Source organism: Zosterops lateralis (genome assembly GCF_965231275.1).
Source record: "Zosterops lateralis genome assembly, chromosome: 1".
In the NCBI taxonomy this organism is placed as follows: Eukaryota; Metazoa; Chordata; class Aves; order Passeriformes; family Zosteropidae; genus Zosterops; species Zosterops lateralis.
In genome coordinates, this window is record NC_139762.1 from 25,631,291 (window position 1) to 25,645,780 (window position 14,490).

Below are 14,490 nucleotides of genomic sequence, written 5' to 3' on the forward strand. Positions count from 1 at the left end.
TCACCTTAGTTAGAAACATAGGCAGATTTTGAGCCCCGTTAGCAATATACCCAACTGTACCACTACAGTCATGTCCGAGTTCCTGTCAAAGATGGTTCTAGAGGTAAATCTGAATCAACAAATCAATCTCCCGTTCCTTTCAAAATCATGTTTATTTATATCAGAAGCAGTTGGCTGTCAGACTTGTCCCACCATGGTGTTGCTAAGGACCTAGTCCATTTATGTGATCTCTGAGCTCTTAAATGGCCCAAGTGGGAGGAGAAGCAGTCTGTGCAGAGTTGTCAAAACATTGATTATCCAAACATAGGCATGAGGTACCTAAAGTAAATCAATCTGCATCTCACAGAGTGTGTCACAGCAGGAGCTTTTCACAGGAGCTTAAAGACATCTGGCTGACCTTTTGATCTAGAACCCCATATCACTTTCTTTTAAGCTTTCCATTATTTCTGAAATCTGTAAGCAATTAGGTTGACCTTTTTTTTGTAAAACTGAGATTCTGCCATAAGTTAAACTGAATTCAACAGGAGCAAATGGAATATGTTTATGGCCTATGACTTGTAAGAAATGAGGAGCTGTTTTTTTTTTCCACAGAAAAAAAGAGAGTTTGAGAAAGTTATTTATTATTTTTTCATATTTCTATTCTGCTGTCTGTCTTCTGCCCTTTTTCCTTTGGAGTCTTTTCTTGGGAGATTTCATTGCTGAGAGAAAGCATAAGCAGCTCTGCACTGTAGCATTATGTGCTTTTCCTCGATTCAGAGAAATTAAACAAGCATTCATGTCTGACCAGAGCTTTTTAACCTACAGCTACATATGCATCAATAGGGAATAAGAATATTTCATGATAAACAGCTCTGCTAACTGTAACAGTCGTTTATTCCTTGCTGTACATTTTTTCTGTACAATTAAACAATTGTGACCTCTTAAATTAAAGTAGCCCATGCAACTTGAGCTAAGGAATCTCCTTGATAAGTAGAAGATTAATGTGTTGATTATTTTTCCTTTCAAATTTAGATCCTGTCTATGAAGATATGCTGAGTGAAAGTCGGAAAATGATCACTAATGAGAAAATAGATGCTTACAATGAAGCAGCTGTTCGTATTCTGAACAGCAGCTCCCGAAATTCCAAAGCTAAAGTTAAAGTGTTCAGTGTATCAAAATTGATAGCACAAGAAACTATCATGAAGTCTGCAGATGGCCTGCATCTCCCTGAATCAAGCAGAGATACAGTAAGTGTTTTTATCAGTGATCAACATTAAAAGTATTAATAGTAAAACAAGATCTGAAGTGAATGTTCTGAAACTGCAAACAGTATCAATGTATTGAGGACTGCATTCTTCAGGGAATTTTATTCAGAAAATTCTGGTGGGTGGGAGTGCAGTCAGTTTTATAGGCATTTTAAAAAATATAATAGCAAACACATTTGTGCATAACTATTCTTAAATAGCTGTTAATCTACTAATCTTTTAGATACTGCATGCCTTTATGTATATGAATGAGTTAAGGTGGTAATGACTTGTAAAGCAGTGCTAAGAAGTAAGTTTTGAAATTTCCTCTGTGTGTCCAGCAAATTTGGTTTGGTAAGCAGCATGATAATGATAACAAACACACAGTACAGACATCCTTGGTTGCATGGATTGCCTCAGACTTTATTTCCTCTCTTTTACTAACCAATATCTGTATGCATGCGGTGAGCCCCTCTGAGCTTTTCAGGCTGCCATTTTTGTGGAAGAGCTCTCCCATCATGTCACTTTTAGTTCCATTCCTTTGCAGGTTTAAGTTGCTTCAAAGTACTAGTTAAACTAAATACTATCTTACCATGTTTCAGTCTCACTGTCATGTTTTAGAGACTTATTATTGTGCTCCTTTAGAACCCAAGTTTGTGAGCTGTTTTCCCATTTATAGACCTTCTACAGCCAGTAGAGAGAACCGTCCTGTTCTAAGATTAGCCATTTTTGCTTACCTCTAGAAGCTTAAGTATTTTTTGTTTGAAAGAAGTGTTTTGACTGGACTGTTGAATGCAAATGGGTGTATGATGGGACTGGAAATTTTTTTTTTGTAGTGATAAAGGAGAATTGCATGTCTTACGTCAGCACATGATGGAGAAGAAAATTTCTTTTGATGGAAATGTTAACTTTTTTATTAGAAATTAATTACCAAAACTGCCTTTTTTTTTTTTTTTTTTTTTTTCAGAATGCAATGATTCTTATGAATGTCTACTGCAATAAAATAATGAAGCCCATTGATGGCTCCTGCTGCCAGCCTCAGCCTCCTCTCACTCTGATACAGAAGATAGCTTTCTGTTTTTTTACTTTGTCCATTATTGGATATTTAATTATCAGCTTAATTCATCGGAATAATTATCGGAAGAATAAATCATGCACTGATTTGGAAAGTGGAGAGGAGAAGAAACCTGCCATCAGCATACCTAACGTTTCTACTTTAGAGATGCTCTTACACTGCTTTTGCAAGCTTGGTCTAATCATGACCTATTTTTATCTGTGTGACAGAGCAAATCTTTTCATGAAGGAAAATAAATTTTACACACATTCATCTTTCTTCATACCAATCGCCTATATCTTGGTTTTGGGGGTATTTTATACTGAAAATACCAAAGAGGTAATGATCATCTTGACATCCCAGTTATAATGTTGTTTCCTAATTTGTATGTAAAATAACCAATATCTAAGTATTCAAGGTTAATTGTTCAAAGTCAGTATAACTCACCTGCAAAAAATGCCTTCTCAAGCAGTATAATGTTTGCATAGAATTAGATGCAAAGGCTTTTTGAAGCCATATGGATGTCACCACTTTAGTCATTCTCACTCTTTCAAACTGGAATTGATCAGAGGTCAGCTAAAAGAGAATTTAAATCACATTAAATCTGTGCCCATTAGACAAGACTTTTACAGTTGATACCCATTTACCCATAAAGTGGTTTATTGTTTTGAACTTTTTCTCCTCATTTTGTAGATGTTCCTTGTTCTTTTTGGAATAGCAACACTCTTGTTTTGTTTTGCATTAGACTAAAGTGTTAAATAGAGAACAGACTGATGAATGGAAGGGCTGGATGCAACTTGTTATTTTGATTTATCATATCTCTGGAGCAAGCACTGTAAGTGATTAGAATTTCTTTTACTTATAAGGGGAATGCAATTTGGGTATGGTATTTCAAAAGAAAGATAGTATAAATGGGCATTAGAACTGAATAGAATGAATAAATAATGCTATTGTTCCTGTAGTTTTAAACATGGTATTAGCAGAGTTAGTTTTTCTCTGTAAGTGTAGATTTGATTGATAAAAACATCTACATTACTTGACCACTGAAAAAGGCGTTTCCTCTGTGTAGAATATTACATTGATTTATTTTTTGTTGCTAACAACTTGAAACTGCTGAAGGTGAGCTTTCAAAGAGCCCTTTGTAAGTCTCTCATAACTAGAAATAGAATATGGCAAGTGTAGAGCAATAAATAGAAAAAATTGATTTTAACATCAGAGGTTAGGACACCAAAAGAACTTGTAAGAAGCAGGGTAGTGTACCACAGTGTTTCTTTTCTTAGTTAAATCTGATTTACTGCAATGCAAAAACAGCATAAAATAGAGGGGGAAAAGGAAGGCAAAAAACATTTACATGCACATTTATAAAAGGTACTTTCTTTTTCTCAACAGTTTTTGCCTGTGTACATGCACATTCGAGTCCTGGTGGCTGCATATCTCTTTCAAACAGGTTATGGGCACTTCTCATATTTTTGGATAAAAGGGGACTTTGGTGTATACAGAGTGTGCCAGGTAAGAATATCTCTCTACTATTTTTATAAATTAATCAGATAGCATAATACCTCCATAATCTTAAATAATGTGATATCACTTAACCAAGGTTTAAACAATAAAAATGGCTGTTGTGTCTATGTAATCTGATCTGTTTAATTGGTAGTGTTTATCCAATACAAACTTAAAGCATATAAATTATACTTACAATGTAAAAAATGCAAGTATGTACACTCTGAAATATCAGGAGAAATATTTTCTAATAAATAGCAATGGAGATTCCATTGCAGTAGCAATTTACATTATATAGTAATATGTAAGTAATGAGCTAGCTGGGCTTGCAAAGACAGTGTATTGGAGCCTATGTTTATTAATAAAGAAAACTAATTTTCACACCATAACAGTACTGGAGAACATACCTGGTTTTGTGGCTTCCCTCCTAGGTTTTGCAACATATGCTGTAGTACTTTAATTTTTTTTTCTAATACATATCTGTTACTGCTGTTAAGTCTTACATTTTCCTGTAATTCAGGTCTTATTGTATTGTCTTATTGTAATTGTGCTTATTAAATGTATGTTTACAGCTTGGTAATGGCATTACCCAGGCTTTAACTGAGCTAGCCCAGGTAGCTATGGGGGTGAAAAATGAGAGACATTAACAGCATCCAGCAATTGGAGCACTTGGTCTCCAGCCTAGGAAATAGTCAGATTGGGTTAGTCAGATTGCAGTCTCTACCCAGGCAGGCCAGGGTAGGACAGGTCCAAAACTATGTGGTGATTATGTAATCAGCCTGCAGTCCTACACTGCCCTGCTGCTGTTCCCTGTGCTACTTTATCAGTGTTTCAATTGAAATACAATCAGCATGTGAGATGTAAAATACATACATATTTTTGTATAGTGCTAAAGGAACGTGTCCTCATCTTTCTCAGCTTTGCCTCCCAACTTACATATCCTCTATCTTCTCTCCTCTGACACCCCCCAGGTTTTATTTCGTCTCAATTTCTTGGTTGTTGTACTGTGCATAGTGATGGACCGACCTTACCAGTTCTACTATTTTGTGCCATTAGTCACTGTCTGGTTTATGATCATTTATGCCACCTTAGCTGTATGGCCTCAGATTATCCAGAAGAAAGCAAATGGTAAGATTTCCTTTTTTCTTTCTGCTATAAAACATTTGCATGTTACTACAGTGATAATCATGCAGAAATGGCATGGTTCTTGGTAGATCTCAGTCTCTTTGTTAGTCAAAATATGCTGAACAACTTCTCACAGAAACACAGTTTGTCATAGGTTAATTAGGTCAGTTGAAAAGTGTAACAGCTGATGTCTTAACTGTGCCTCTGGTTACAGTCAGATTAGAATACTTTTTAATAGGTTTTGATCATCAGAAATTGTTTTACCAAGAACTGTAATTTTACTGCATGGAAATGAAAACCATACGTTGCACTGGCTGTGTGTCCTGAGGCCACGTCTGTCTTGTGCTTGGGGTGCAGAGTGAACAGGGAGTGTTTCAGACTTTCTCATTCTGTGTTGCCAAAGTATCTGTCCGTCTTGAGCACCAATTCTGCCTTAGCTGGCCAAATAAGAACATGGGACTTGCTATCCTAGTATCTCAGAATAAGTGAGCTATCAGAAGTATGTCTTGTGGTACAAATATTAAAAAAAAAAAAAAAAAATTGAAATAAAATCCCAGTTTATGTGTTACAGTTCATTAAAAAGCTGTAAAGCATGTGGTAAATGCTTATTATTTAATTTGCCTAAATTAGAAATAAAACTTTAAGAGCCTTAAATCCCTCATTCCTCCCATGGAGGAATATCCCCGTTTTATAGCCTGAAGATATGACAATGAAATATATACCAGAAATAGATGCTGCAAAAATACACTTAAAGAGTAGTTTTACAAGCTATCCCAAAGGCAAATATCTTCAATTTAATTTTTTTTTTCTACAAAGGCACTTCTCTTCCAGAAACAGAGAAATGGCTCTTGTGTACTTCAGAGCCATAGTGTACTGTGAAACTAGAAAATGTTCAATGATGACTTTCAGTTGTTTATGACCCTGTACAGCTGCCAGTTTATGTGGCGGGAGGGGGAGATGATCTCTGTTGCAATGCTGAGGCTTGGGTAGAGCATAATACCAGTCGACAGCTTTGAGGAGTAGTTTCTCAGGCTTGTTTCAACAAGATACTTATCCTTACTGACCTACAGTTGAACTTCAGAGTAAAACTGGTATCTCAGAGTTTAATAATATCTAGTCTACTTGTTTCACGTGACAAAAGGCAGGCATTTTTATGTATATATTTATTTACATTCACCTAAAATAAGGACTGCCTGTGCAGAGTGTTTGGGAAAGCAGAGGTTTTAAAACAGTGTTTCTGGTTGAACACCTAAATTCTCTTCTTTATGTGTTTTTTCCCTGTCTTAGACATGAGGCTTTGTTTAGGCTTAATAGCTTTTTAATTGTTGTGAATGTTTATTTTTATAGCTTAAAGTAAAATTTAAATGTAGATAGTGATAAAATATTGCTGGTAATACTTGAACATGTATTTATGAATGGATCTATTACAAAGCGTAGCTATACTAAATAATTGGCAGTTATTATTTAATGTGTGCTGGGTTTTGCTATTGAAAAATTAATGACAGTGTAATGATTAATTTATTTCTTCCTTAGGGAACTGCTTATGGCACTTTGGTTTACTGCTGAAACTGATTTGCTTACTGACATGTATATATTTTCTGTCATATTCTCAGGTTTGTAAATCCTGGCTACATTTATCCTTAATGACCCAAGAGTATATTATTACCTGTCTCTACTTTTTGATGTCCTCATAACTTGTAAATTTGCTCCAGTATCATAAATACAGAAGAAAAAAAAAACCCTTTTGATTTCTTCTCATATTTGAATTGGTGTGGGTGCTGGAAAAACGCACAACTGTGTGTCTTACTAATTGATTTGCTATGTTTGACATATTTTTGATGTACTACTGTGAATGTGGTAAATACAAGGGCCTATGCTTTGGGTTTGGGGTGGGTTTTTTTATGTGCTTAGAGTTACTGGGTTTTGCCAGCATGTGGGGATGCATATGGTGGTATGGTGATAATGTAGTTCTGTGTCTCTCAGAGACCTAGTATTGGCTTTGATACCACATCAAAAGATTGGTTCTCAGGCTAAATTAGCAACTCCCTGCATGCTAGAGTAGTAGAGCTGACAGAAATCAGGGCAGAGTTTGTCACTCCAGGATTTTACAGGGGGGTTGTGTGGTTTTAATCCCTCACTGTTTTTCAACATGTTGAACTGTAGTCTTGGAGTGTATATTCCTTATTAGTGGATCTCTCCCTTTGAGGATCAGTACAGAATGGAAGATGTGCAAATACCTTAAGAGGAGGCTAGCTCAAACTCTCTCTCATGTAAAGAAGTTTTTTTTTTTTCTTTTTCTCTTTTTTTTTTGGGGGGGGTGGGGGGCAGGGAGAAGACTTCTAAAGAATCCTATTATTTTTCTAGTGCAATGTAGCTAGTGAAATAAGGGTAGAATAATATTAAACATGTTATTGATTTAAATTTAATAAATCCAGTTGACATCAGTGTTAATGCTTTTTCCATGTTTGTCTTTTACAGGGTGCATTTGAGAAGATATTTTCATTTTGGCCATTGTCCAAGTGTTTTGAACTGAATGGGAATGTCTATGAATGGTGGTTTAGGTGGAAGCTGGATCGCTATGTATGTAACATTTGCATAAAATTACACTCATCTTTGAAGTGTATGTTTTAAGTTTTGAGAAGAGGGAGGCTTCTTCTCCTTTCCTCCAGAGAAAACAGGAGCTTGTTTGCCTCAGTATTTAATAAAAGACTAAGCTGTACCCACTTTAGTTCTGCACTTGCCTACCAAAGCCTTGCTTAAAAAATGGAGGCTGATTTATTTGGTTCTGGATTTAAAAAATCCAAAAGTGTAAATTATCCTAGATCTTAATTTTCTCAAAAATTTTACTGTGAAAATTTAACCCTGTTGCACTTCAGGCTGTTGAAATACAAGGAAAACTACTGTGGTAGCTTTCTTAATAATACTTTTTGGAAGTTGAATCAATTAAGGATATATTTCTTTAAAGGTAACATTTAAAGCATTAAATCAGGATCTTGGTGCCCAAACCAGACTATTCTTGTACATATTTTTAAATGGTTTTCTACTGGGAAAGTGCTTTCCTTCCAGTCATTGACCCTACAATGTGGGGGAATAGAACAGAGAGACTTTGGTCTTTTTTTCTTTCCTTCTTGGAGAGAAAAGGTAAGTGGAGTTTCTAAGACAGAAGCTTTTATGTGCTAAACTTACCCTTAACGGGATCAGGGGCACGTGTGTCCCTCTGGGGGTGAGGTCTGGGTCGCAGACTGGTTTCTTGTCATCCCTGGGGCTCCCCAGCAGCAGCAGGACACCCTGCCCAGCATCCTGCACTCACTGCTGGGTTACTGTGAGCACTGTGGGTTGGGTGGTGCTGCTCAAGAGCAGAGCTCAAAATAGACACAGAGGACAAGCACTGCGTGGGCCTGAAACAGCCTCGTGTTGCCAGCTAATGAGAAGTTGGCACAAGATTGCAAAACACTCTGTTGAAGAATTGTGTCTGTGAGAGAGGGAAGCACTTGTCCTGCCTCTTGAATGTTTTCACCTGCCAGTTTGGGAGAAAGCCAGAGACTTGCGATTTTTCTCCAGAGAAAGCCTTTTCAGTGGTGGCATAGATTGCAGAGGGGATAGTAGGTACTTCAAAGCTTCTTGAAATTTCGTTGTCTTGTCTTTCATGCTCTCTGAAACATTAGTAAAGGCTCTTTATTTGTAGGTTTTGAGTTGAGTTAAAAATACAGTTTATGACTATCTTGTGTAGAAAGTCTGGTTTTGTTTGCTTCCAAAAATCTGGCAAAGGACCTTTTCAAACATAGCTTTAAAACTACTTCATCTAGTAGCATTTCTATTAAGTTTATACCTGAAGTACTTGTAAAAGGCATGACATACTAATTGCATTCTGTTTATCTTTTACAGGTGGTTTTTCATGGGATGCTGTTTGCTTTTATTTATCTGGCATTGCAGAAGCGTCAGATGATATCAGAAGGAAAAGGAGATGCTCTTTTTTCCAACAGAGTTTCAAATGTTTTATTATTTATTTCAATTGTGTCCTTTTTGGTAAGTATCTATTATAACCTAGTATAATCAAGTTTGTAAATATCTGAAAAATAAGTTTTCTCAAGTTGCTGTTTAGTCAATATTCTCTAAAAAACCTTGAAAAATCAGTTCTTTATCTGGAGATATTTCAGAAAGGTTTTTCTGTACAACCCTACATAGCTACTCATTAAAATATTTTTCTGTTCAGTCAGATGTAGATGAAAACATCATTACTCTTTCAGTTCATTTCAGAGCTTAAAAAAAATTGGTTTATAAAAATAACATGGTAGATAACAGCTCTTATCTCCACACTTGATTTCTTGTCTATTTTTCATGAAAAAAAATTGTATTAATAATAATTATCATCAGATAAGTATTCATTAATTGCAAAGAATTTGAGAGAAACACAAAAGTTGTAATGTTTTTTTTTCTCTCAGTGTCCCACATCTTAGTGAACCAACTAATACTAAAGCAATTCAAAATACCATACTTGTTTCATTTTTAAATGTTAGATAAAATTGCTACACAGACTAATTTATTAATATCTTTTAGACCTACTCTATTTGGGCTAGTAGCTGTAAAAACAAGACAGAGTGCAATGAGCTACATCCTTCTGTTTCTGTGGTGCAGGTAATTATTAGTCCTTTTGAGCACAGCGATAGAATCTAGTCTGTTGTTATTTGAGCATTTTTTAAATTGTTTTAAATATATTTGTGCTTTTGCATGGAATATCAGATACTGAGCTTCATTCCTGTGTCTGAAAGTGAAAAAGATTTTAACAACATTGGTCAGTTTTTCATTGGCCTTAAGCACTGAAATTGCACACTGTGATTGTAGTTTTGATGTATCTGAATGTCCTTAGTGTAGGTTTCATATGCACCATTTAAGTCCAAACCCAACTTCTGACTATTTGCATGTCAGCAGTGGGAAAGAAGAAAACTGAGGAAGAGAAGAAAGATCTAGAAAAGCAAGAGTGTTTGGGAGGGATTAGTGTGGGGAGCAACCTATGGGACCCTGTAGTCACTACCAAGCAGAGAAGAGGTGGGCCACAGAGCCATGCATGTGGTTTTCTTAAATTTAGATGTTCCTCTTGCTGTGTCCCCTGCCCCACTATACCTCAGCTGTCTCATTCTGTGCCCTGTTCCTTTCCTCATTAATTTGTCCTGCTCTCTTGAGGGGCAGCAAGAGGGACTTAATTTTTTTAATATTATTTTGTCCATCTTGACACCCTCTTTTTAAAAATTGAAGGTTAAGTCAGATTTGTGGCCACCTTCATGTTAGGCTGGCATGGTGTAACATGCTTTGTGACCATGCCTAGGAAGCATGTAGTAACACCTGTCAGCATCAAGACCATGATTCTACTGGAGATGTAAATGTGACCTGCTATGCTGTAAGAATGTGTGTACAATATTTTTAGTTTCAATACCTACTTTGTTAAGTATAAACTGCACAGATTCTTGTTTGGTTTATATTTTTATTAGGTTTTAAAGAAATTTTAATGCATGATGCACTTCACTTAGTGCAGTGAAAATGGATACACATTTATGTGTTTGTTTGGCTTGTCATCCACAGTCACTTTCTTTGTTTTACTTTTTTTTTTTTTTTTTTTTTTTTTTTAGATTTTAGCTTTCATCCTCATCAGGAACATTCCTGGTTACGTCCGATCTGTGTACAGCTCATTCTTCGCCTGGTTTGGCAAAATTTCTTTAGAGGTAAGTAGAATGCCTGCAAGTACAGTGAATTAAAATTTTGAAATGTAAGGTGGTGTTATTGTCTAGATGGGACTATAACACTTAGAGAACATTTATTGGTTTACTAAATACCACGCTGTCACGTTTGACTTCTTTTAGCATTATAGTTTTTGTTGCACTTAAAAGTCATGGCTGGAATAGCAGTCTCACAGTACCAAACTTAATTCTTGTGCTGTTTTAGGGGATGGGGTGATATAAGGTTGTGGAGTGGGGATTGAATGCTGGAGTGTGCTGTGAGATGTATGCAGTTGGAAGATAAAAATTTAGGCCAGTTGAAGAATTGCCATGAATTATACTTACTAGTGTAAGTACACTTATAAATGTGTTTGCCTTAGAAAGCTTTTTGTCACTAATAAAGAAATGTACCATTACAAATAAACCCCTTCTTAATGCAAGTGTTACCTTGTTCCATTGAGTGTATATTTTAAAATAGTAGGAATTATCTTGCTTCCCATTTTATTTGCTGTTTAGTGATATTAAATGTGACATTTTATTGTATTACTAGAATATATTTCTAGGAGAAACTCATTGCAATACAGTGTATATGGCATACAGGATTTTGTGGGTATTTTAAAGGATCACATTTCACTCTTCCAATTGCTGGTGGGCTTTAGGTGCTGATCAGCTCCAGGGAGCTGGGCACTAATCAGCAGGTGAAGCATTCTCTCTTATTTGCAGGCAGGTCAGTTCAGACCCTCACCAAAGAGACAGTAACTGAGGGAGCCAAATTCTTCCCTGCCTCGATAGAATGTATCCAGTGCTCCCCTGAGCTGTGTTTGGTTAAGGGCCAAGCAAACCCATTTCAGTGTGATTTAACAAGCTCATGGTTTTGTTTTGTAGCAAAGACATGTGGAAAACAACTTCTAACTTAAGCAGAAGTGTGTCAGTTGATGCAATAATAATAATTATATGGTTTTGGTAAGTAAAAATATTTACATGTATTAGTACTGTTTAACACTTTTTTTTTTTCCTTTTAGCTTTTCATTTGCCAATACCATATTTGGCTGGCAGCAGACACAAAGGGAATCTTGGTGCTCATTCCTGGATATCCAATGTTTAATGTTCTTGTCAGCACTTTCATATTTGTGTGCGTGGCACATGAGATTTCTCAGATCACTAATGATCTAGCACAGATTGTGGTTCCTAAAGATAACTCAACTCTGCTGAAAAGGTTGCTATGCATAGCTGGATTTTTTTCTGGACTACACTTCTTCTCAGCAATGCAAGATCAGTCAAGGCATTAACTTGGAAACTTTCTTCAGGTTTACTTTGTGTCTGCCTGAAAAAAAATTCTCAACTGGAGGTACAAGAAGACATTTAAATTAAGCGTGTGGAAACTGTATAAAGTGGAAATGTACATATTTTGTGTGGAAACAACCTTCTCAGATAATCTGAGAAACAAGAGTGCACTGTACAGAATTGCATGTGAGAATGAGTCTTTTCTACTGGATGTTTGTTGCTGTTTACATATCTGTTGAGAGGAGACACAAAGCGGAGCGGTGGTTGAGCACTATCATGGGCACATGGCGGAGTCACTGGGCGAGCACAGCCGGGAACCTCCGGAATCACCGCCCGCAGCTGAGGCAGTGACACCGGGGCACTGCTCTGAACAAAGCCGCAGTTTGCTGGTTAGAAATGAGTGTTTGGGGTGGAAATAGGAATTAATACATAGTATATGAAACCCTTTATATGTGGAAGTAAAAATTAATCATCAATTCAGTGATTGAAGATTGTATACAAGTTTGCATAGTATTTTATGAGGGTTTTTTTAGACGTTTAAGATGTGTTCAGCAAATATGGTGAATTCTGAGACAAAATTCTTTTATAAAGAGAATTTGGGTTTTCTTCCTAAAATGGTTTGCTTTTTCATATTTTTTTTCTAATTCATTTAACTGTGTGTAGTTCTGTGTACCATCCCAGTGAACAAACAAATAATTTTCGGAGACTCAATTCAAAATGGGAAATTTTTTGAAGATCCTCCAACCTTTTTCAGTCTGATGAAATCCCATCATATCCACTCCATCAGATCTTAGGGGAATGGTGATCTTTGACCTTCTCCTTGTGTTTGTAGATGACCTTGAATTAGGTCTCATTAGGGAACTGGTGCCATATTCTATGGTGTAATAACACTTTCATTTAAGAGAATGCAAGTCAGCCTGTAGGTATCATGAGGAGGAGGGATTGAGTGGTCAACTTTGTCGCATGCAAATGGTTGAGTCTCAGAATTACAAGTGAAATGAGATTGGAGCTGTTTGGAGAAAGCTTTTTTTCCCATCCTTTTCAGCAGTGCCCAATCTTTCTTACTAATTTTTTCCTTTAGCAAAAGCCATGTAATTGAAAGAAATAGTCCTTCAGTGTGGCAGTGACAAGCTGTTGTTTACATTCTACTTATCAGTGACGCTATGGACATTTCTCGGTTGGTTGTGGGTTTGGTTCAAGTAATAGTTTGGCCTCGAGTTGCTTTTTCATTTTATTCTTCTTCTGATTATTTGTTAACAGTCAAAAATATGAGGGCAAATTATTTTCCAAGCATATGTGCAATTATGTATGATTATAAACAACATGAATCCTAATTTGTACCATATATACTGTCACATGCATGTTTTTTTCTTATCCCAGGTAAAACATTGAATTCAATCTTGCAGTCATGAATGAATGCAAAACAAATTTATGAAAATAATTACTTCAATTTTATTTTTTTTTTGTGTGTGTGGCGAACAGTTTCTTTTCAAGAATGACCAGTTATTCATCATAAAAAAAAACAAAAAAGAAATCATTCACTTCCCCGAAATTCAGCAGATTTACTAAGCCTGTCAGCTGTTTTCAAGATACTGGAAAGATACTCAGCTGTTTGTTCTGTGTGCATATTACTTCCAATGCTTGGGAATTTACCCTCATCGATCAATACATTTGAGTGACTGAAGGAAAGGGTGTAGGTGGACACCATGGTGGGGGATAGCAAGCATAACCTTCATCTATGCCAGTATTATGAGCAACAGGGAACTGTGAGCTTGAGGGATAATCTTTGTTTTGTTCTTCACAACATAACTATTGTAGATATAACTCTATTTATCTGTTGTACAGACTTGGTTAAAAGATTTATTTTTAATGTTTGAAATAATGCACTTGTTTACTATTACTGTATGTGGGATAAATATATTTTCTTTTCAGGTTATGTAAAAATATGAAGTAATTTAAACATTAAATAAATGTGCTGTGGATGCTTATTTTTGTAATGGGAGCAGCATCATTTAAGTAAAAACTCTGTATTGCTTGTCTCTAGCTGCGCTGCAGTTCACTGTATCACAAACTAAGGCAGATGCAATGCAGGAGGATTTCTCTGCAGTAAATGGCACTGTCCCTGCTGTGATGAAATTACAGCTCCAGTAGCCAAGGGCAGTCCGGAGCTCAGGGCCCTCAGCAGAACTCTGCAGCGGAGGCAGCGGATGCTTTTCCCTGCCAGGAACTCCGCAGCAGAGCTCTGCAGGAAAGCAGAGGAACTGACTCGGCTTTTCCTTGGTCTGCAACATCGAGAAACTAAACCCATCTTTAAGACTTGCTTGAGTTACGTTATTTAGATTCTACTTGAGGTACTTAAATCCCACTCTCAGAAGGGGCTCCTTAAGCAAAGGAATCTCTTTAATATTGTGAAGAATGACAAAACACAAGGAAATGGCCTAAAGTTGTGTCAGGAGATTCAGGCTGGCTATCAGGAAAAGACTCTTCAACCAGAGGGTGGTTGAACAGGCTCCCCAGGTAAGTGGTCACAATACCAAAGCTGCCAGAGTCCAAGAAGTGTTTGGACAATGCTCTCAGGCACACGGTGTGACCC

General features: G+C 36.5%; 1 protein-coding gene across 2 annotated transcripts in view; it reads left to right on the plus strand.

Annotated features, from left to right (window-relative positions):
- The window catches only part of CASD1 (CAS1 domain containing 1), a 28,121-nt gene extending 14,769 nt beyond the window's left edge, over positions 1-13,352 (plus strand). The window contains exons 8-18 of one of the 2 annotated variants that reach the window (XM_083860535.1): positions 1,012-1,226; positions 2,191-2,616; positions 3,023-3,112; positions 3,667-3,786; positions 4,749-4,905; positions 6,436-6,515; positions 7,381-7,482; positions 8,788-8,928; positions 9,460-9,537; positions 10,527-10,619; positions 11,636-13,352. In XM_083860535.1, coding sequence (XP_083716661.1) covers positions 1,012-1,226; positions 2,191-2,616; positions 3,023-3,112; positions 3,667-3,786; positions 4,749-4,905; positions 6,436-6,515; positions 7,381-7,482; positions 8,788-8,928; positions 9,460-9,537; positions 10,527-10,619; positions 11,636-11,902 — 1,769 coding nt within the window. In that variant the 3' untranslated portion in view covers positions 11,903-13,352. The remainder of the gene's footprint in view (positions 1-1,011; positions 1,227-2,190; positions 2,617-3,022; positions 3,113-3,666; positions 3,787-4,748; positions 4,906-6,435; positions 6,516-7,380; positions 7,483-8,787; positions 8,929-9,459; positions 9,538-10,526; positions 10,620-11,635) is intronic. The other variant, XM_083860534.1, reaches the window with a different exon arrangement.
- Positions 13,353-14,490: the final 1,138 nt, after the last annotated feature.